Source organism: Mus pahari, chromosome 14 (assembly GCF_900095145.1).
Source record: "Mus pahari chromosome 14, PAHARI_EIJ_v1.1, whole genome shotgun sequence".
NCBI classification, from domain to species: Eukaryota; Metazoa; Chordata; class Mammalia; order Rodentia; family Muridae; genus Mus; species Mus pahari.
Window position 1 is genome coordinate 87,211,363 of NC_034603.1, and position 22,045 is coordinate 87,233,407.

Here is a 22,045-nt window from a genome sequence, read left to right on the forward strand (position 1 = left end):
CACACACACACACACACACACACACACACACACACACACACACACACAGAGGTAAACTTTCTAAATTAATAAATATTAGAAAAGAAGGAGGAGGAGGAGGAGCAGCAGCTGCCGAGGTTACTGGGCTGAGCTAGAGATGCAGTTCCTCCTATGAGGTGAGTCTGCTGTACTGAGAGGCCAGGGTAGGAACAAATGGCCAGTACCTGCTGGGGACTAGAGCTGAGAGCAGAGGGGCTGGCTGTAAACCACTGTCCTGTCAGCCTGGACAAGTGGGAGGGGAGAGAGGTAGGGTCAGAGCCAGAGAGAGGCAGAGTGAGGACCACCACCCCTGACCATGCTGAGGGGCCCTCAGTGGTCTCCAGCTTCCAGCTCACCACGCCCAACACAGTAGAGAAAGACAAGCAGGTGACATGAAGCAGTTTAAAAAAGCCACCTAACCATTTTACTATAGAACAGCTGCAGGCATGCTGACAGTAATGTACCGGGCACTGGGCTCCATGGTGCCTCTCACACACCAGCTGCTGTCCTACCCTTAGCCCCATGTCATGGAGCGTGACCTAGACACCAGCCGCAGGACTGAGCGTCAGCCTCGGGCTTGGCTTGTCATCCCAAGGGCGATGTCACTTAGAACTCAAAGATGGCCCTTTGTGTTGCTCCAGCAGTTCCTCTAGGTGGTCCGCCCGCTTCATGGCAGCCTGCAACACATTTCAGTCAGGCCCTGGACACCCCTACCCTAGGCAAGACAGTCACAGACCGCCAGAGGGACCCACCTCATGCTGTTTTCGGAGACTGTTCACGGCCGCCTCCTTCTTCGCGAGAGCTGTCTTCACCCTGCAGTGATGGGCATTGGGCTTCTGCACAGCCTCACCTTCAGTCCCAGGGCAGCCTGAAGGGCAGCCTCTTACCACCTAGCTTCAGCCCTGCTCTACCTTGACCTGAGCAGCCGGTCCTGGGGCACTGCCTCCATGACAACCAGACCCTAAGGTGGTTTTTGGAAGAGATGGAGCTGGGGCAGGGTGCTGTGCTGACCAAGATAGATGTCTCATTGTCATGTTAGGCCAGAGGCAGGCAGCCACAGCCTGGATAGTCCTTTGGAAGGACTAAGGAGACTCTGGGAGGTTACTGTCACCCTCTCTGCTGCTGGCTCTCTGCTGACCATCACCTGCTCCGGCCAGAATCCTGCCCACCTCCTCGGTGGAGCACATGTGGGCCTTTCCCAGCCCTGAGACACGGAAGGCCCCAGAGCTAAGCGACGCCCAGGGCACAGATACAAACCATGTGAGCTCCTGCCCATGGGCTACACTGCTTATTTGGAAGAGACAGGAGGATGCAGGACTGGGCCCCCCTGCCCCTACCTGCAGTGCTGAGCACCCACCTCCGGTGCACCTCGTCTAGCTCCACCTGCTGGCGGGCCCGCAGCTCTGCCAGCTCTGATTTCAGCCTCTGGGTCTCCTCCTGGGAGGCTGCCAGCTGCTCTGCAAACTCCTGCCGCACCACCTGGGCCAGGCTGGCCCGCTCACTGCACATCTGTGTGTTCACCTGACAAGCAGGGGGTGCTGTGATCGGGAAGGCAGGGTGGAACCCCCCACCCCATCTCCCCTACAGAAAGAGCCCCGGCTACTCACCGCCCGCAGGTCTTCTAGCTCCTTCTCCTTCTGCCGTACTAGGGACTGCAGCCGCTCCTTCTCCCCTTCAGCCTCCCCCAGGCGGCCTTTCAGCTCCGAGCACCGCTCCTGAAGCTTCCGCTCCGACTGCTCCAGCTCTGAGAGCTCCGTTTCATACTTATCACGCACACGCTTCACACTGGCAGGCAGAGGCAGGGGACAGTGTCGATGCTGTCTCTGTCTCTGCCCCAGGCTCTCCCGACTGCGGAGCTAGAGGCCAGTGGCAGCTCACCGGCTCTCGGCTGCCCTCTCGCTCTCCTCCTTGGCCAATGTCATATCGGCCTCCAGCCGGTGGATGACCAACTCAATCTCCTGGTCTCGGCCTTTTCGGATCTCCTCCTTCAGCTCACGTTCCCTGGTCAGCAGCCATGCTTCCTGTAGGGACATGCGGCTGTCAGAACTGGCCAGCAGGAGGAGGCAGAGAGGAGAAGCCGGAGGCAGCAGCAAGATTAGCCTTGCTGGGCTCCAGGGAATGGCTCCTGCTTAGAGTCACAGGGAGACACGGAATAGGGTGACAGGCTCCAGGCCTGCACAGGTCCCCAGGTCCCAAGAGGACCATGTCTTGTTTTCAGGACCTTCTGTGAGCAGGGGCATGAGATGGCCCTGGGTAGTATGGCTCCTTAGCCTAGGAGGTCACCACTGCAGCAGGCTGTTCCTCTCTCTTGGAGAACTATAGTCCAAGGTGATCAACTACTACTGTCTGCTAGACAGGCCAAGGCAAAATGACAAACCTGCCCTGTGGCCACGGGGCTTGCAAATTCCTAAAAGGAAAGACCAGAAGCCAGGGCCCTCAGGGGCTTCAGGGCCTGGGTATCAGGTGATTCTGAAGGACACAGCCAGGGTGACTCCTGAAGAGGAAGGACATGTCCTCTCACGTCTCCAGGATGTCCCTGCCCCACTTCCTCTTGTTCCGACTCTAACCGTCCTGGATCCATGTGGACAGTGAGCAGCAGGACCCGCCGAGGTCCACACAGCTAGGAGGAAGCGCCCAGGAAGCCCTGAGCAGCGCCCGCCTGCCTGGCCTACCTCCTTCTTGGCACAGCTGGCCACCCACGCCTGTCTCTCAGCTTCCAGCTGGTCCTTCAGGGCCTTCAGCTCCATCTGAGGAGGGTAGACTGTGAGGGGCCTGAGGCCACTCCAAGGCCCTGCCCACCCTGCTGAGGACCCCACACCACCGTGGTCAGGCAGAAGAGACTCCCTTCCTCCGCTGCAGGCCAGACTCAGCTGGCATTCCAAGGGGAGGCTCACCTGGTGCCTCCGCTCCTGCTCCTCTCGGCTCCTCTCGAACTCGGCTCTCAGGGCCCGAGTCAGGGCCGCGCTGCTCTCCTCCAGCTGCTGCCTCAGCTCCTCCAGCTCCGCCCGCTGCCTGCAGGCCAGCAAGAGTCAGGCCACAGAAGGTCACTGTGAGAGGGGCTGGCTAGGCCAGGGGTCACTGTGAGGACAGCCCTCGGTGGCACCTGGCTGCCTGCTGGCCCAGTCGCTCCTTCTCCTCCGCCACCTCATTGTAGAGCCGTCGTCGCTGCTGCTCCAAGGCCCGCTGTTCCTGTTCCAGGTGCTGCTCAAACCTGCAGGGCAGAGAGGACACTTACACCACAGTGGGTGCCCACGGTGCTCCATGCCAGTTACACTGCTGACCAGGGCGGCCACATCAGCTCACAGGGACCCTCTGCTGTCCGTGGGCTGCAGCTTCCTCAGCTGCGTCTGTGGCTTTCTGTATCGTCACACTGGTCTCTCTCTGCTTAGCCCCTCTCAGGTGGGAGCCAGGCACCTGGTTCTTTGACCTGAGCAAGCTCCTGCCATGACCTGTACCCTTGTCTTTCCTGAGAGTGGGAGAGCAGAGGGCCGGCAGGTCCCGAGACAGGAAATGACAACCTTAGGGGACCTAGCCTGGAGGCCCCGACAGTGAAAGAGGGGTGTCCACTGGTCACTGGTGCCAAGGCATACTGACTCACAGAGCCATGTCCCTCGGCCACCACATCCTACGTTGTGACATCACAGCCTGGTTATAAGACAGTGGTGAGCCCTAGGGCCGAGGGAACAGATGTGGCTATCCTCTGCAGCAGAGTGACCTACACATCCCGGAGGGCCCAGCTCAGCAAGTCTGGACATCTGAGCGTTGTGACAGCGATCTCCCATGACCACACCCGGGAAGCTCACAGCACTGGCTGGGCAGGTGGATGGCACAAGTCCCACACAGGCTGCTAGGTTGCAGGGGTCGTGGCTGCTCTAGGCCCAAGCCTCCAGCACCCCCTTCCTACCTCTGCTGGGCGCGCTCCCGCTCTTGCTGGCCCAGCACCTCCCTCTCCCGGTCCAGGTGCTCCCGCAGCTCCTCCGCCTGACGCAGGTGGCGCTGTGTGGCCTGCTCTTCGCGCTGCTGCAGCTCAGCCTCGTGCAGGCCCCTGAGCCTCCTCACCTCTTGCTTGTGCTTGGCAATTAGTTTCTGGATCTCAGGCTCTAGACCTGTGGGGACGGAGGTTGCACCAGAGATGGGGCTGCAAGTCCCCTCGCATCCAGCCACTGCCCCAGAGCATAGCAAACCTGATGGACTAGAGGTAGATGAGCCCACGCTCCAGAATCCTAGCTCCAGGAGTGTCTTGGCTATACCATCAGACCACAGTGGCGTGCCCAGCCTGTGGTACACAAAGCTGCCCAGCCTCGTGGCACTCTGACCACTGGGTCCTGGAGGAAATGGACTCTCCTTAAAGGCATTCTGAAGGTGCCCCTTAGAACTGCCCTCACATACTGAGTCTGTCAGCCTAAAGGGTGCTGGTCCTTCTTTTCTAGTTTTCTCTGGTTTTTGCAGTGTGACCTACATGTCTTGAGGTTCCCACACTAGCCTCCTAGGGGCAGGATCCCCCCCACCCCCAGGCTTCTGTGACCTGGGAGCCAGCAGCTGGAATGAGGTTTTCGTCTACCTGCCCTAGGCAGCCAGGACCACGGCCTCACCTAGCACCACCTATGTTTACCACCACTAGCGTGAGCTACAGGGTGGGGAGGCCCCACCTCTGACTGTGATTTCCTTGATCTTCTTCGTTTTCTCATTGATCCACTTCTCACGCCGGATTTTCTCGGTGGCACTCATGAGTTCTTTGAGTTTCTTGATCTCCTGCGTGAAGAGCACAGGAGGTCAGCGAGTGCTGAGGAGGCCCCGCCTCCTGGGCCTGTAGGCTGCAAGGCTCCGACCTCTCTCCCCAGGGCGGGGACCACCACAGCACACACACTCCAGCCTGAGGCACCACAACGGGCAGTTACAGCCACCGGCTTAGAGGTCCCATCATTGAGAGGAATGCCACCACCCACTGTACCAGAGGCCATAGAGAAGGGCAGAGAACTAAGGGACACAGGAAGGAGAGGCGGCTCTCTATCTGGAGCTGGTATGCCTTTCCTGCTGACAGACACCATCCACAAGGTGTCAACAAACGTCACTTACTAGAGCGATGAGGCATGTTTTCTTAGAGATGCCACCAACAAAAGCCATTGAAACCAGTAGGCACACTTAAGGCCAGAATGGTTTACAACTTTGCCTTAGCTATTCTCTCTTCCCCAGATTTAAGTCACAGCCTCAGATATTCACATCATTCACCTTATGTATTACAAGCTCACTTACAGGAAGAGAGTCTTTAACCTGTAAGCCTTGCACCTTGTCCACTCTAACACGGAGGGTCTTACCCACACACCCACCGTGCAGGAAGCCCGACTCCTCCCACTCACCCTGCAGGCCTCCTGAGCACATCCATCAACTCCTGTGCTAAGAACAGCCAAGTCCCTTAACAAGCGCCAACTGCTTTCTACTGAAATCCTCTGCCACAGGGACGCCTGAGAGGAAGGTCCCTAATGGGCAAGGGAGTTCCCTGGGCTGCTGTGGAGCCATGACTGGAGCCGTGACTCCATTCCTGCTGAAGCTGAAAGGACCAGCGAGAACTTCAGTCTCCAACTCTGGCGGGGGGCTATGGCCACTGGGGTCTCTTTAGACAATCAGCCCCCCGTCACATGGGGTCTGGGCTCCAGTCTAGGGTGACTTCAGAGAGAAGCACAACCAGGTGGCTGAGTCAGAGCTTTAATCAGCATCTGCAGGCCAATCAGGAGGGAGCTGGAGGAGCCTGGTGCAGCTACCCTGAGCAGGTTCTGTCATTCAGGACGCCTGTTACTGCAGTAGGCCAGGTTTGGACTCTTGGGTCCATGGTACTGTCCTGTGAGAAGGGCCAGTGGGCTGTGCATGATGACCTGGGATGTGGCTGTCCACACCTCAGCACCTGTCCCCGTTGAATACCTGGATGCAGTTCAAGAAGAGGGAACACACACACACACACACACAAATCCCCCAGCCCCCAACTCCCTCCAAAATAACAAAGAAACAAAGCCAGGCCAGGCAGTAGTGGAGTGCTGCTTTAATCCCAGCACTCAGGAGACAGAGATAGGCGGGGTCTCTGTGAATTCAAGGCTGGCCTGGTCTATAAAGTGAGTTCCAGGACAGCCAGGGCTGCCACTGTCCAGGGACCTCATCACAGCCTGGCATTGGCCAGGGAGCTCACCAGTTCGTGCTGCTCCTGCATCTGGGCCATGCGCTCCCGACACCGCTGGTCCCCGTGCTTCAGCTCGGCCACCACCGCCTCACACTTCTCGCTCAGAACTTTCTTGTCTTCAATCAGCTGTGATGAGGGTAGGGTGAGGCTCTGGCGTCTGCCCTATGGTCCCTCACTGGGCCAGCACTGCCTCCCCGTCTGTCACCTGGTCAATGAAGGACAAGTGCCGTTGGATGGTGGCCTCATACTGCTCCTTCTGCTGCCGCAGCTGCCGGTTCAGCTCCTTCTCTGTCTCCTTAACACGTCGAACGGTGAGGTCACGCTGTTGTGCCTGTTGGGGGAGGGGGATAGACAGGAAATAGTGGTGCTGAATCCCTGCCTGAGGTGTGGGGTGGCAATGGCTCTGGCCCCTGGGCAGGACACTGGCAGGCCCCATCCCAGCTGTGGCCCTGGGGTGATGGCTAATGGTCTCACCAGAGCTCTCTGCAGCAGAACCATGGCCTGTTTCTTCTCCTCCAGCTCCAGCTTCAGTCGCATCACCTGTGTGCTTCCCTCAGACCCTGGGCCCGCCTCTAACACCAGGCTCTAAGGATACAGCAGTCCTCAGGCAGGCCACCCAGCAGTTACTGCCTACCTGACGCCCACCTTCCATGGGGAGTCACTACATGCCCCCTGTCCCACCCTGCTGCGAGGGGACAGCTACGTTGGACATCTGGGCAACAGGTCAGCTGTGGAGACCGTGTTTATTAATCAGTGCAGGAGGAGGGCTATGCCTCGATGCTTAAACACAGACCACGAGGCCTGGTCTACCCTCTCCTGACCTTCCTGCCCCATGAAAACAAGCCATATCCCTGTATTCATCGTGGTCACCACTGTTCATTCAGGACACAGCCCGCAGACCACCCATGTGGACAGGACGACCTATCTAGAAAGGATGCCAGGGCAGGACAAGGCGGCCCTGTTTTGGGGCTCAGGGAGGCTGCACTGGGGCCTTGTGAATGATCACTTCCCATTGTGGTGGCTGACTACCTCCCACCAGGGTGCTGGCCGCTCCTGTCCCGACTTCTCCATCTCGTCCAGGAAGGCCATAATGCTCTGTAGCTTGGCCTCTGAGAGCAGAGTCCCATCATCAGGGGGGCTGGGGGCTGCACTGAGTTTCCCAAACTTCTCCAGGTTGTCAGCTGTCAGGGAGTTGGCATCCTCCTCCTGCAGGGCCAGCATTGGGGGCTCAGGGGAGCCTGAGAACTTGGGGAACCTCAGGGATGGGGGCAGTGTGTGTGTGGGGGGGGGCGGCAGGCCTGGCTATGGCTAGAAGGGCCTCCCTTTCTAGAACTTTGAGAGTATTGCTACAGCAGAAGTGTGTACCCTCCTGGGTCACTGTGTCCCAATCTCAAGGAGACCAGACAGGAGGGAGAGCAGAAGTCAACAGGCACAGCTGGCCCTTGTTAGGGTCTCAACTAAAGCAGGAACATGGTGGCCCGTGCTTTCCTGACCTGCACGGAGGCCTCCCAGCCTCCAGGGATGGTGTGAGTGCCCAGCGCCTGCTCACCTCGTCAGTCCAGGCATATCTGTTCTTATGGTAGGCCTTGGGGTGAGGCAGCGGCTCCGGCTCCTCCTCCAGCAGCTTCAGTGTGTCTAGAAGATCATCCAGGGTTGCTCTGGCCTTGGCCTTGCTCCTGGAAGAGTCTGACACTGCCAGGTCCTCTCTGGCTTCCCCCTGGGAATGGATGTCCTGTAGTAGACAGGTCAGAGGGGAGAGAGGTCAGGCCAGAGGTAGCTAAGTCACCCCACGCACCCATGGTCCCCATGGGCCAGTGCGTCCACCACTTGGCACATGACTCAGGTGCTGTCCTCAGAGGAGAAAGGTTCCAGCCCAGTGTCACACTGAGCAGCCTGTGGCCTTGCTGTCCCCTTAATGAATGTGAACTGGCAGGATCTCAGAGCGGTTCTGAGGCCTCCCCACAGCAAGAGCAGCAGGCCTCTGTCTCCCACCACGATCTCAGAGCGGTTCTGAGGCCTCCCCACAGCAAGAGCAGCAGGCCTCTGTCTCCCACCACCACAGCAACCCTTTGGGCCCCTTCAGGAAACAAAGGACCCCAAAGCTGAGGAGAAGCTCAGGCCAGTCAGGCACGGACATGTCCAGACCTGTGGCTTTTCCTCTGGAGACTGCCACGGCTCTGGGGAGGATTCGGAGGCAGGAGGGCAGGGGTCTGCGGGGCCTGTGGGGTGGATGCTGGCACCTGTAAAACAGAATGCATTGTCATTCCTCCAGGGCCTGACCTTGGAGGGAATCTGGGGATGAGTCAGGTAGAAGCCAAAGAGACACTAGGGGGCGCTGGTCTTCCAGGGTGTGATGCTGTGAGGGAGCCAGTGCAACCCAAGTGCAGGTCCCACCGCTGGGAATGTTGAGGTCTAGCACCACAAGTGACCCAGGCAGCAGAAGTGGGGAGCAGTGGGATCCCAGTTCTGCAGGTAAAAGTCCCTGTGCCTGGCCGTATGAGCCTCCAGCTTCACCTTACTGTAGGCCTCCCAGGGTCAGGTGGACGGAGACCCACTCACCAGTGTTGTTGGCCTTAGGGTGTGTGACACAGCCTGGCTCCTGTGTAGGTCGAGGCTGCTCCGGTGCTCGGGTCTCTGACCTGTCCTTAGGCCGCCTGTGCTCGGCCTCACTTGCCTTCTGGGCTCGTTTCTGTTGTAGTTCCTGACAGAGGAGCACCTCTGAGCAGCCCGATATCCCCTGACCCTCTTGCAGCCCAGCTCCCCTGAGGCTCAGTGTCTCCAAGCATCAGTGTCACACAGAATGGGCTATGGGCTGAGGGATGACACCTGGGGTACCCGGTACCTGAATGGCTGCCTGCCTGGCCTGGCGAGCCTTCTCCTCCCGGGCCTTCTTCCTTGCCGCCTCCTCCTGCCGGTGCAGTTCCAGAAGGTTCCCACTTCCCAACCGTTGCCTCTGCCCCTGCCAGGGAAGCCAAATCCATAAACTTTACAGAACTGGAAGATAGGCAGAGCCCTGGAACCAACTGGGAGGTCTCCATGGGGCGCCGAGCGTCGACTAGCATGGAAGGTGGGTGGGATTGCTTAGGACACTGAACCTGCCACCTTGGCCCATCAGAGGGCCAGATCCACACTGAGATGCAGGCATATTAGGGAGACACTCAGCCGGGAGCTTGCTCAGGGTATCATCCTGGCACTGGCTGGTCTCCTGGCACATCAACCCAACAGCAGCATCAAGGACAATAGGTGCCACGGAGGGGGCTATGCCCTTGTGGGTGAGTCCAGATCTGACGTCCATTTGATTTGTCTTAAGAACGGCACTCTAATGCACTTGCTGTACGCACTGCAGGTGGCGAGACCCTGAGGAATCCCACTGACCTGTCGCTTGGATGCCAGCAGGTGCTCGAGGGCTGCTGCTCCCGCTCGGCGCCTCTGTACCTGGCAGCGGTACCAGCGCTGGATGGTGACTGCAGCCTGGTTTACCTGATGGATGAACCTGTCCAGAGAACTAGATTCAGGACCAGAAGGGTCCCCACATCCCTGTACCCCTAGAACAAGAAGCTGTTAGTCAAGTGTCCAGATGGAAAGAGACAGTGGTGGCTCCTCACAGCCCTTTCTCACCAGGCTATGATGTGGAAGGCCAGCCCTTCTAGACTCCTTTAAGACCTAAACCCACCCTCCTGGAAGACAATCCAGGCAGGATGCAAGTGTCAGTCTAGAGCTGGCTTGGATGGTTGTTCAGGCAACAGGATGTTGCTTGGGATCAAGACCAAGCTCCAGGACCTCACAGCCAAGAATACAGCTAGCTCGTGAGACAAACAGGTCGATGTTGCTAAGGTCAGGGCACAAGAGGAGACCACACGGTGGGTGGACAGAGGGAGTTGGGGGAAGTTGAGGTAGCCTAACTATTTTTAGTTAATTGAGGGTTGTTTGCTTTCTTTTGAGGACAGGGTCTCTCTATGTAGCCTTGGCTATCCTAGAGCACAATACGCAGTCTGGGCTGACCTTGAACTCAGAGCTCCTCCTCCTCTGCCTCCCAAGGGCTGGGACACCCGGTGGTCACTTATTTGTTTTTGAGCCAGAGTGTCACACGTTCCACTCTGGCCTCAGATTCACCATGAACCTGAGGACGGCCTAGAACCACTGGTTCTCCTACCTCTGCTACCCATGTGCTGGGAATGTTAGCGTGTGCGACCACAGACGTTTGTCAAGTGGGCACATTTTAAAACTAAACCCAGTGGTCTGCGGAGAGAGCTTAGACGTATACCTTGCAAACCTCTGGGTCCCATCCCAGAACTGCAAGAAAACAAATAATAACTCAACAAAGCTGATTAAACCAAACCCCTCAACCCTGACTTGAAGGGCTATGCACAGATCGTTGCCAAGGGTAACGACAGAGGACCAAGTACCTCCAGCTGCCTGCCACAGCGCCCTGGCTCTGCAGAGAAGCACCATGATGGGGCTCTGGGGAGCTGACGGCTCCTGGCCTTGCCTCCAGCATCCTCCCTCCCACTGTCCACTTGCAGGACTTCTCCCCATACTCAGCCCAAGTCACAGGCCAGGTGAGTGGTCTGAATGGGGTCCTGAGGCCACCCGGGAGCCCTCAATGCAGCCATTCACCTGCTAATGGGGCCTGGCAAGGAGCCACATGGTAGCCACTGAAGGCCCCGCCTTTGCCTGTGCCCACCGCAGCAGCCCCACAGGCAGGTGTTTGTTCTCCTCAGTCTTTTATCTTCTCTCTGCTAAATGTGTTTTTAATCACCAGTTTCACAGAGGTATAATTACCGTGCTATAAAACCCTCTCGTTTGTGGCGTACAATTCAATGCTTTCTGAGGCAGATTTACAGGGCTGGGCATCCACCAGCACAATCCCATTCTAGAACATTCCCATCACCCTCAGAGAGCAGTCCCTGTGAAGTCCCAGTTCCTGTCACACCCCAAGCAACTACAGCCCCTCCCCCCCACGTAACCATCTTGCCCTTGCATTTTAGACACATGGGAGTCTCAGTGGCCCTCCCATTCATGTTGTCTAAAAAACAACTGTTAGAGTCATAGGTCCCAAGCCCCTTGCCCCACAACTCCCTGAAAACAGTCACCTCTCGGCCTCCTCTTCAGTCACCTCCCTCCGCCTCAGCAGGCCGGTGGTGCCCCGAGCGGACTGACTGGCACTGGAGACGTTCTTCCCAGGCTTCCCCAAGTCGCTGCCCTCACCGCCCTCACGGGCTGCTGCCTTTACAATATTGCTGATGAGACAAAGAGAAGCCTAACTGTGTCCACAGCTCCAGGCAGGGTCCCCGACCCATCCCCTGGTTCTAAGCCTGGAGGAGGCCCACAAACCATGGTGCAAGGTTGACCCTTCACCTCCACCTTGCTGGCCCCCAGAACTACCTGTACCCCAAAGTGCCATTGCCTGGCACCTGTGTAAATGTCCTTTACATTTTGTAAACAGAAAGAGGTTCTCAGTATAGAAGTCTAGAGGCAGACAGACGGGGTACAAAGCTCCAGTCACCCCAGCTATGGCATGTGGTTCTGTGTGCACAGGGCCCAGGCCGCCTGCGCCCCTCCCCCGGGCCACGTGCTTCCACGTGCTTCCACACTCGAGCGAGCAGGCCTTACTTGAGGGAGGGGGCTGTCTGGTTGGAGCTCTTGGGGGGCGACACCGTCTTCGAGGAGGCATAGTGGTTGTGCACCATGGTGGTGACACAGTTGCCCACAGCTCCTTTGTTGCTCCTGTCAGAGAGACCAGGAAGGAGTGGGGCTGGAGGAGACAATCAGGTCTGGTTTGTGGCACATGCTGCCATAAAACCTCTCAGTGCCAACGTCCTTTCCTGCACCCAAAGTGGATGGTGTCACTTCCCCCAAGGTCAAGGGATGCGCTCTTGCTTTGGAAGTGGCTTCTCCTGGTCTACCAGTGAGGTCACAGCACCAGCTCCTGACTGCCATGCTGGTCACTGCTCTCTGACATGCTTTGGTCTGTCCTGTCCCCAAGAGTGACAAGCACAGCTCTGACACGGGTTCACCCTTGGCAGGCAGGTTTCGAGCCTCAAAGGTGACACCTTCCAAACAAACCATCCAAGTCAGACACAGCTGGCCCCGAGGGACCTCCTGGACCTGACATTTCTGAAAATCTCAGCTGGGTGACTCAGGCTTCTAGAAAAAAGGCTCCTCCGAGGGAGAAGAGCCTTCCAGGAGGCCAGGAGGGCTGACCACAGGTACTGTCTAAACAGTGGCCACAGGTCAATTTGTGCAAGCTACCACCTTACAGGATTCTCCTTTGGCTGAGGGGAAAGCCATTAGTTTGGTCATTGACTTCTCCATTCAGTACAAAGTAGCTGAATCCAGTTACATAAAAGACAGAGTCTCCTGGACCAGGTGTGTGTGGTGGGACAATACCTGTTGTTAGCAGTGAAGCTGGGTGCCAGTGGACACTCCTTCCTCCGCGGGCCCAAGGCAGAGTCAAGGGTGCTGGGACTCTGAGCACTGGCTAGCAGAGTCAAGCCCCTGGGCTGGTCATCCTGTGGATCACAAGGATACTTCACAGCCTGGGACACTAGGAGCACAGCCCAATAACAACAGCAGGCCCTTACGTGTCATGAAGCAGCAGATGCTATGCCCCAAGGGACCAGTGTCAGGACCAAAGCTCAGCAAGCCTGGGACACCCCACCACCACCCCCAGGCAACAGCTGCCTCTCCAGGCAAGAAGGATGTAGAAGGAGCCTGATGGTGACCGGGCAGGAACACCAGGACGCATGGCTGCCTCACACCTCCCCTTACCAGGACGTCCCACGTGGCTCCCTTCTCGCTGTCCTTGCTAAGACTGGCCACCCTTCTTCTTCCACTGGTGCTGCCCTCAAAGAGCATCAGGAAGTCGGTGGGCTCTGCTGGCCTGCGTTAGAGAGAGGCATGCACACCAAGTCAAGGGCTAGGGCTGCCAGGAAGGAAGACAGGCATGTACTCTGTAGAAGGCAAGAGGGCATGACTCAAGGACAGGAGTCTGGTCACATCCAGTTTTAAAGAATGCTTCCTGGAGGCTGGAGAGTTGGCTCAGGCTGAGAGCACTTACTGTGCTAGCACAGGACCCAGTTTGGTTTCCTGCACCTACACAGAGGCTCACAACCCCATGTAATGCCACGTTTATAGGATATGACACCTTCTTCTGGCCTCTGAGGGCAGCAGGTACACAAATGGTGCACATATATGTATATAAGCAAACATTATATACATAAAATAATGTTTCTTAACCCTGATATGCATTCCTAACTGGCAGAGATGCCTCAGTGGGACAAGGTCTGGAAGTCTGGGTAGCTACACTGAGCCTGAGGACCAAAGGCCTTAAGACAGTGGCTACCAGCTACTGCCATTATCTTCCTTCCCCTATACACAAAGAGCCACACAGACATCAGCTCAAGAAAGTCAGAGGCAACAAGGAAGATCAGCTAGGCGGCAGGAACTCCCCCAGGGAGCCATGGACATACTATGCCCAAGTCTGAACTTGATGGAGTGAGAGCCTGGAGCAATGCCCCATGTGAGGCATGAAGCTCTGGCAGCTAGCAGACTGTGCACAAAGCCACGAGGCCCAGCATCATACCCGAGTAAAACAATGTCACACAGTGAGCCTTGAAAGCACACTCAGGGGAGGGCCACGTGCAGGAGGCCTCACAGTATCTCATTCTCATTATAAGAAATGTCCAGAGCAGGCAGATCCACAGGGACAGAATGCAGGCTGGTGGAGGACACGGTGAGCCTTAGCAGCTATGGGGTGAGGGGCGCTCTAGACGGGGCCATGATGCTGGCCGCGCTGAGAAGATCAAATGGGCCACCATCTGGCTCAGTAGCAGAGTGCTTGCCTAGTATGTGCGTGGCGCTGGGCTCCGTCTCTAGCACCAGCAAATAAGCATATCTCTGAGGTGTTCCTGAGACGTGAGTGGGACGGGACAGGAATTTTAGGTCAGCAAGGTTGGCATCCCTGGCTCTGGACTGCCATTTCTACACTCTCTAGGAGGGAAAAGGGAGGATGATGGGCAGTCAGTTCCCTGATGTCTCTTCTCAGCCCAGACATATCCCTGGCAAGACTGCCACTCTGATAGACTGTACGCTGTTACAGGCTTCACCCATCGCCCCCGACAAAGGCCAAGGTACAGTGTTGGCATCACCAGCCATGTTGGCGGGCCACAAAACAAAGTACAGCAAAATGCACTTTCCTGTGGAGAGGGTGAGCTTAGTCTGCCTAAACATGGAAGGCAGGGAGGTAGAAGGGGAAGGACTTGTCCTGATTCACAAATGGTGAAGAAGCTAGACACAATGCAGTGCTAAAATCCAGAAAGGCCACCGGGCCAGGGTCAACACTGAAACCCATCAGAAATGGGGATGAAGACCCAGCATGCAACAGCAGGGACTGCAAGGCCCTAGACAACCTAGCAAGAAATATGCAAGCCTCTCATGGATACTGGGGTTAGTGGAAGTTGGCAGAGCTTATGAAAAAAATCACAAAGAAATAAGGACCAGAGGGCCCACAGTGCTGAAGAGCTCTCCTCTGGCAAGTGTCATCCTTGCATGGCTTCAGAGAGACAGGTGACAGCTTGGGGACAGCACAGTGAGACACAGGGGAAGACAGGACATGAGGCCCTCCGCAGGGCCACAACACCACATAAAGCCAGAGTGCCATGGTTGAAGAGGCGGCTCAGCTGTTACCTGCGCTGGCTGCTCTTGCAGAGGACCCAAGCTGGGTTCCCAGCACCCACATGACTGCTCACAAAAGGCCTGCAGAGCCCCAGAGATGCCCTGCTTCAAAACAACCAGGGGACATTGTTCTGCTTTAGCTGCTGAGGTCCCACTGGAGCAGAACTCTACCCGTGGCCCGGCGATGATACACCCAGATACACCACGGGCTGGCAGGACTTGGTGCTGTCCACACGGTGCTGGTACTATCACAGTGTGCAGACTGCAAGAGATATAACAGCGTCGGGGAGGCTGCGTGCAGTGAGGCCACATGGGACACTTGAGCAAGCAATGCAGGAAGCTGTCAAGGGGAAGACCAGGTTGCAGACCCCAGAATGAATACGGGGAACCAAGCCTTTTGGATCCCAACTGAATACATTATGAGCCCCCAGTGCCAGATTTGGCTAACAAAGACTTGCCCTGTTCTTTGCTGTGCCTTATTCTTCAATTTTAGAATATGAATCTTATTCTGGGCTCTGATGTATTAACTAAACATACTTTAAAAAAAAATAAAAAAAGGAAAAAAAGGAACCAACTGTGGCAGATTACAGAGACTTTTTAGTTGGACCAAATGTATTTTCTATTATAACACGGCCAGGAGCCTGTGAGAGTAAGGAGTGGGAGGCTGTGACTTCAGAGAGATGTGTTTGGGTACCAGGCTGATAGGGGCTGGAGCTAAGCTGGGCTTTGTCAGTTTAACATGTACAATCATTCGGGAACTGGCCTCTAAGCACGACTTTGTGATCTGTTAATTTGAGGTGGGAAGGTATGCCCAGTCTTTCTTCCCCATGTGGCCAACACCACTCCTTGATTGGGATCCATGGAGGAAGCGAGCTGAGAAGGACGCAACTGTTACCCTCCTCCACTGCAGGGGTGACCAGCAGCTTCCCGCTCCTGCTGTGGTGACTTCACTGCAGTGACAGACTGCATCGTGATTCAGAATGAGAAAGTTCTTCTCCAGATGGCTTTTGCCAGGGTACTTTATCAGAGCCAACAGAAAGAACTAAGACATTCAACTGCTCACAGAACTAGGCCTGCTCTCCCACAGGCAGAGAAGTGCAGGTACATCTGCAAAGGGTTTCCTGGATATCATTAATAAGCATAACTATACTGCAGAGACACACATGTACACACACACACACACACACACACACACACACACACACACGCGCGCGCGCGCGCGCGCACGCACCACACAGACACGCATATACATACATGCACACATGCACTACACCACACAGACACACACATGTACACTATATGCACCAAGCCCTCTCTACATACCTGCACACCCATAATACACAGCATCTATATCACATAACCACAAACTATGAATACTCCATAATACATGCCACACATGAAGCATCCCCACAAATCCATATGCCACAGCTGGGTGCATGTACAGCCCCCGTATACACCCGACTTCTAGCACTGTCACACATGTATACCCCACACCTCAAGTGCGTCCAGCCACCAGCAGTTTGGCAGAGTGGACGTCCTGAGAGCACACCCCGAGCCCTGAGGCTCTGTCTGTGTGTGGTAGGAGTGCAGCCCCTATTTTCCCAGGGGAGGAGCCACCAGATCCCACTGCCCGGCAGAGACCATAATGGACAGAGCTGCAGGAAGGGCTGGGGAGGAAGGAGCAGGTAGCTGGAGTTACCTGATGGAACAAGACCACCTCAAGAGGTCGAGGGGGACCGGGAATCACAGTAGGTTACCTGGGGGAGCCCGTCCATGACTGGTTGACCTGTGTAGTGCTGTTAGATCTTCGAAGATTGTTGATAGCTCGGGGGCCTCCAGGCCCAGTGGCCTCCTTCAGAAGGGAAAAAAAGCCTGCTTAGCAGAGAAGACCTCAGACAACAGGTCAGGTCTTAGAGAAATCACTGGGAAAGAGTGTTTTGGGTTCCAAACAAGCTGGGAGGCTCTTGGTGGCACATGGACAGTTAAGGAAGGGGGTGACCACAGGACAGGATGGCCTAGCCATCAGTGGGTGTGGGGGGCAGGCCCCAACCTCTGAGAACCTAGGTGTGTTGCACAAAGTGGGGAGCCCTTCACCCCCACAGTGGGGGAGGGCCCAGCGAGGAACTGCTTGCTTTGTCACTGCAGTCATCAACAGTGGGCATAGTGTTGTCAGGTGGTGGATGCGATGCATCACAGGGAACAGGAGAGGAAGCAGTCACAGCAAAGCACAGACCGCCTGCAGGCCAGGCGCAGCGCTGTGAACCTTAGCGGCAGGCTTGTCTCTCCCTTCTTTGGCCCTCTGCACTTTAAACAGTGGCACATCTGATCTTCTACTCTTCTGTTTGTTAGTTAGTTTGTTTGTTTGTTTTTCGAGACAGGGTTTCTCTGTGTAGCCCTGGCTGTCCTGGAACTCACTCTGTAGACCAGGCTGGCCTCGAACTCAGAAATCCACCTGCCTCTGCCTCTGAGTGCTGGACTTAAAGGTGTGCACCACTACTCTTAATGTGGAACTGTTAAATACATCAACTGTCACTGTGTCAGTGACAGCTCAGGGGTACCCTTTCCTTTCCCCCATTTTTCTGATGGCAGTTGGGATAAAGGTGGCTCTTGTGTTTACAGAAGGTTATCAAGTGCTCATCAGATGAATGAGAACATGAGCTAAGAAACTTAAACTCCATCTGTGCAAAGGCTCAATGTCATCAGCCCAGGATAGACCCCCTCCCTGCCCCCCACCCACAAAGCAGGTCCACTTCACTGTCACATGTGTGGCATCTGCTCCAATGACAAGCCCGGTCTCTTGGGATTTAAAGGCTTGCCCAGAGCAATTGCCCTTCAGAATCCCAATGAGATCAAACAGTGACAAGGACCAGCAGTAAATGAGGCCCGTCCAGAGGAGGTCCTGGCCGGGGGCTGTTCTTTCATTAAGTATAGTAGGGGAGGCGTCATCCTACAAAATACATGGCCGGATCGGTCCCAGAGAGGAGTCCCGAAGGAGGACTTGGCAGCTTCCACCACCCAGAACTTAGCCACATGAGCTGTCACTGAAGGAAAGACTGAGATGACAAAACTGCTCTCAGCAGGAGGCCTGCGAGAGGCAGCTGTGTCCAGGTAGCCACGGGGGAAGTCCATGCTTCCGTGCAGCAGGGGTGTAGCAGCAGATCTTTGGTCCATGTATGTGGTCCTGGCTGCCCTCCTTGCTTAGGGCTTCAGGGCAGTGGATCACACAGGATGAGAACCAGTAACTCCAGAGCAGGCTGGGGACACAGAGGGCGGCAGTGTTGAGAGTCACACTAGTCTGAGCTGCCCCTCCCTCGGCTGAGGCAGATGGCTGGCTCACTGTGGCAACTTGTCCGAATCAAATGCCCTTTACCGTCTCGCTACTTCTGTCCCAGAATGCATCCTGAGCAATGGAGGGCTACGCCATCTGACACAATTTTTCAGAAGAAGAAGAAGGAGGTGGGCCTTTTATCAAGAAAGCAAGCTCAGACATCAACCAGCCCTTCACCCTCAGCAAGGACCTGCTTCTCAGGCAGAGTCGCAGAGGACAGGCAGCACGCAGGTCTCACCCAGGCTCCTCCCTGCTTTAGAAGTTCAAGCCAGACTCCGGCCCAGTCCTGGCCCACAAAGTACTTGACTCCTCTCTGGGCCTGGCCAGGGAATGCCTAGCGGGGAGCAGCTTTGGGCTACACGAGTCCAGCTGGGGGCTGGAGAGACGGCTCAATGGTTAAAAGCACCTACTGCTCTCCCAGAGGTCCTGAGTTCAATTCCCAGCAACCACATGGTGGCTCACAACCATCTGTAATGGGATCCGATGCCCTCTTCTGGAGTGTCTGAAGAGAACAATGGGTTACTCATATACTTAAAATTAAATAAGGCCAGAGGGAGCAGGGCTGGGGGGTGGGGGTAGAGATGGACAGGAGTCCAGCTTGACCCCTCACGTTCACACCATGAATTTCTGAGTGACACCCCTGATCCATGCCCCACAGAGGTAGGCTGGGAAAGGGAAGACAGCTCTCCTCAAAGCCCTCCCTGCCCATCTGCTGCCCACCCAGTTTCTACAAGAGTAGCTTTGAAGAACACAAGAAGCCTAAATACAGTAGAATAGGAGGGGAAAGCCGGATACCAGAAGGATCTGGAGCTGCCACGATCACTAGGCTTGCGTGGTCCAGTTCCTCCCTGCCCACAGGGACATGACCATGAATATGAGACAAATGCTCTTGTGAGGAACTGTACCCGGGGACTAGATGCCACCCCAAGAGGGTCCCGGCCCCACACTCACCAGTGCCTTTTTTCTTGGCTCGCTGCCTGTGGCCACAGACATGGAACGGAAAATAGACTTTGTGGCAGAGGCACTGCCGGGCCGCTGGGACATGGGCGGAGGGAGGCCAATCAGACTCAAGTCCACACCTTCTGGACTGCCTTCAGGAGTGGCAGTGATGGTCCGTGAACCTTTCATGGTGGACCAGGCTAACCCTGAAAAAGAAATGAGAGATGCAATAAGACACCGCAGGGCTGGGGATATAGCTCCGTCCAGTCTTCAGCACGGCATAAACCTGGTGTGGCAGTGTATGCACGTAATCCTGGAACTCAGGGGTGGAGGCAGGAATTCCAGACTCAAGACTGTTTTCAGATAGATAGTGCATTCAAGGCCATCCTGGGCTACATGAGATGGGAATGAAGCTTAGAGAGATAACCGAGTAGCTTAGGGTGCTTGCTGATCTTCTAGAGGGACAGAACTTGGTTCCTAGTACCCACAGCAGTGGCCCACAACTGCCTGTAACTCAAGCTCCAGGGAATCTGACACACTCTTGGCCTCTGTTAGTAGACAGACATATACACATACATTAAATATTATATATATATATATATATATTTTTCAAGACAGGGTTTCATTGTACAGACCTGGCTACCCTGCATCCTGTCTGGAACTCACCCTATAGACCAGGCTGGCTCAAAACTCACAGACATCTACCTACCTCTCTGTCTCTGGAGTGCTGACATTAAAGGGGTGCAAACACCTGGCCTATTTGTGCCTTTTACTCTTTTTGAACTGTATCCCAGTATTCAACAGCAACAGAGGGACAGGCCCTGAGCTGTGGGCAGCCACATCCCAGGTAAGCAGCACTGCCTCATGGGTAACGCTGGCTCACCAGCACTTGGGAGGCAGAGGTAGGCAGGATCTCTGAGTGTGAGACCAGCCTGGTCTACAGGGGGAGTTCCAGGACAGCCGGGGCTACACAGAGAAACCCTACCTCAAGAAACAAAGAAAAAGAGGAAGAGGAGTTGGTGGAGGAGGGGAAGGGAGAGGGCGAGGAGGAGGGGAGACAAGATACCATGGAGGAATCTCACCCCTTGCACTCACCATCTCCACTCACCCTGGACTTCTGGGTCTACCTGCCACCAAAACTCCCAGAAGCCACCACTGGGGATGGGGAAGCTCAGCCAGGACCATGAGAAGACAAGACTGCTCTAAGCCCTACACTGGGCTCTCAATGGTGAGCTGTGAACAGCTGGGGGCTGGGGATACCAGAGGGTGCTATCGGCAGGCAGTGGTGGCTGTGAGCCTGGCCCTGACACTCACCCCAGCCCTAGGACATTCTCTACATAAAAAAAAAAAAAAAAAAAAGAAAAGAAAAGAAAAGAAAAGAAAGGCATCTTCCTGGGCTATCCTGAGGTAAATGTGGTTTGAGGTTGGACCCTGGAGATCCCTCAACAGCTTCAAGCTACTCTAGGAGGATGTGGACTCCCAAGTCCCTGCATCACCACAGAGCATCCATGAGCTCTGAGGACCTGGTAACTGACCCTGATAACTCCCTTGCAGGAGGCTCTCTCTTGCAGTCTCCCACTGGTTCTTCTCATCCCTGAAAGCCCAAGCCGCCTTGGACTCTGCCCCAGACTCTCTCCTCTATCCACCCTCTCCATCCCTGGTCCAGCCACTGGGTCCTCAAGGGCTTTGCACAAGTACAGCAGGCTATCCGGCTAGGGTGCGTGCCGTGCTCACATCACCCAATACTTCCACACTGCTCTCAGCTCAGGTTACACCCACAGGGGAAATGACCTCTCGGGATGGCCGAGTCAATCAGAGTACCTGAGAAGTCCGGCTCTGACCCTGTTCTCTATAAGCACTCCTCTGTGCATTGACTAAGCCTGCCTTCCTGCTGTTCTTCAAACCCAGGCAATGCATCTGCAATCCCCCTGCCTCCACACCGACGTCAGCTTTTCTTCTATCAAACTGTTTTGCTCTCTCTAGGACTCCCTTGAGAGGACAGGGACCACGCAGTCTCGGGTCCTGATGTGTGGAAGGCACTGAAATCCTGAGACCTGGGAGGAGATGGGACACGGGACAAATGCTAAGTGATGACAATCCCATTGCAGAGCCAGGGAACCAGGAGCATACACTCACCATGGTCCAAAGTCAAGCTGCCTTGGTACTGACATCCAGATGTGTGTGGTGGGGGGTGGTGTCCCTACTCTGAGGCTGCTCTGACATCAGTCCGGCCAGTGTCCCTGGTTACACATTTCTGGTTGTGTAGGTGAAACCTAACACCTTGCCCTTCTTGGCACTGGCTACACCTTGGTGAATCCTGAGCCCCTAAGTCTGGTGGACATAGCTTTCCCAGCACCACGTGCGGCCAGTGAGGTTCTGGGCCATAAACACAGCCTCTCCATGGAACTCTACAAGCCAGATGGCCGGAGGCTGGGGAGGCCAGCCTCACCCTGGACAAAACCGTGCCTCTCACAGGAGCCGGAGGGGCAGGAGACCGCTCCCTCGGGGGCCAGCTGACGCGGACAGACAGAGCCCTTGAGCAGCGCACTGCTGTGCTTCTCCGCGGGCGACCCGCATCCCCCAGGACTCTTGAGGTTTAAGGTAGGGGTTCCGGGCCGCCCGAATGGACCCCACGGCGACCTTCCGGGGCTGGGGGTACTGGGCGCAGGCCGTCCTCGCTGCAGGGCCCGACCCTTCACCGCGAGACGCCCCTCACCTGCGCGGACCCAGCCTGGGGCGCAGGGCCCGTGGGCTCGGCCTGGCGGGTGCGGCTGCAGAGCCACCCGGGGCCCCACGGGGCTGGAGCGGCCTCCGCCGTGGGTGACAATAAAGCGCTGTCCGCAGGGGCGAGCGGCGGCGGCTAGCAACCAGCCTGGCGCCTCCTCCGCTGTCCGTCACGCCGGCCCGCCTTGCAG

At 56.2% G+C, this 22,045-nt stretch overlaps 1 protein-coding gene across 1 annotated transcript; it reads right to left on the bottom strand.

The window, feature by feature from the left end:
• Positions 1–415: 415 nt before the first annotated feature.
• Cep131 (centrosomal protein 131) lies at positions 416–22,010 on the bottom strand. The gene is made up of 26 exons (XM_021212222.1): positions 21,847–22,010; positions 19,143–19,336; positions 16,621–16,715; positions 12,959–13,070; positions 12,578–12,699; positions 11,801–11,914; positions 11,281–11,427; positions 9,563–9,680; positions 9,030–9,146; positions 8,747–8,888; positions 8,333–8,427; positions 7,737–7,919; positions 7,217–7,393; positions 6,662–6,772; positions 6,393–6,518; positions 6,197–6,313; positions 4,668–4,770; positions 3,923–4,124; positions 3,122–3,229; positions 2,913–3,030; positions 2,691–2,765; positions 1,897–2,039; positions 1,626–1,803; positions 1,376–1,539; positions 771–831; positions 416–695 (listed from the first exon to the last, which is right to left on the bottom strand). The coding sequence occupies exons 2-26, from the start codon at positions 19,317–19,319 to the stop codon at positions 621–623; spliced, it is 3,180 nt and encodes a 1,059-aa protein (XP_021067881.1). The 5' UTR covers positions 19,320–19,336; positions 21,847–22,010; the 3' UTR covers positions 416–620.
• Between the last annotated feature and the right edge of the window lie 35 nt (positions 22,011–22,045).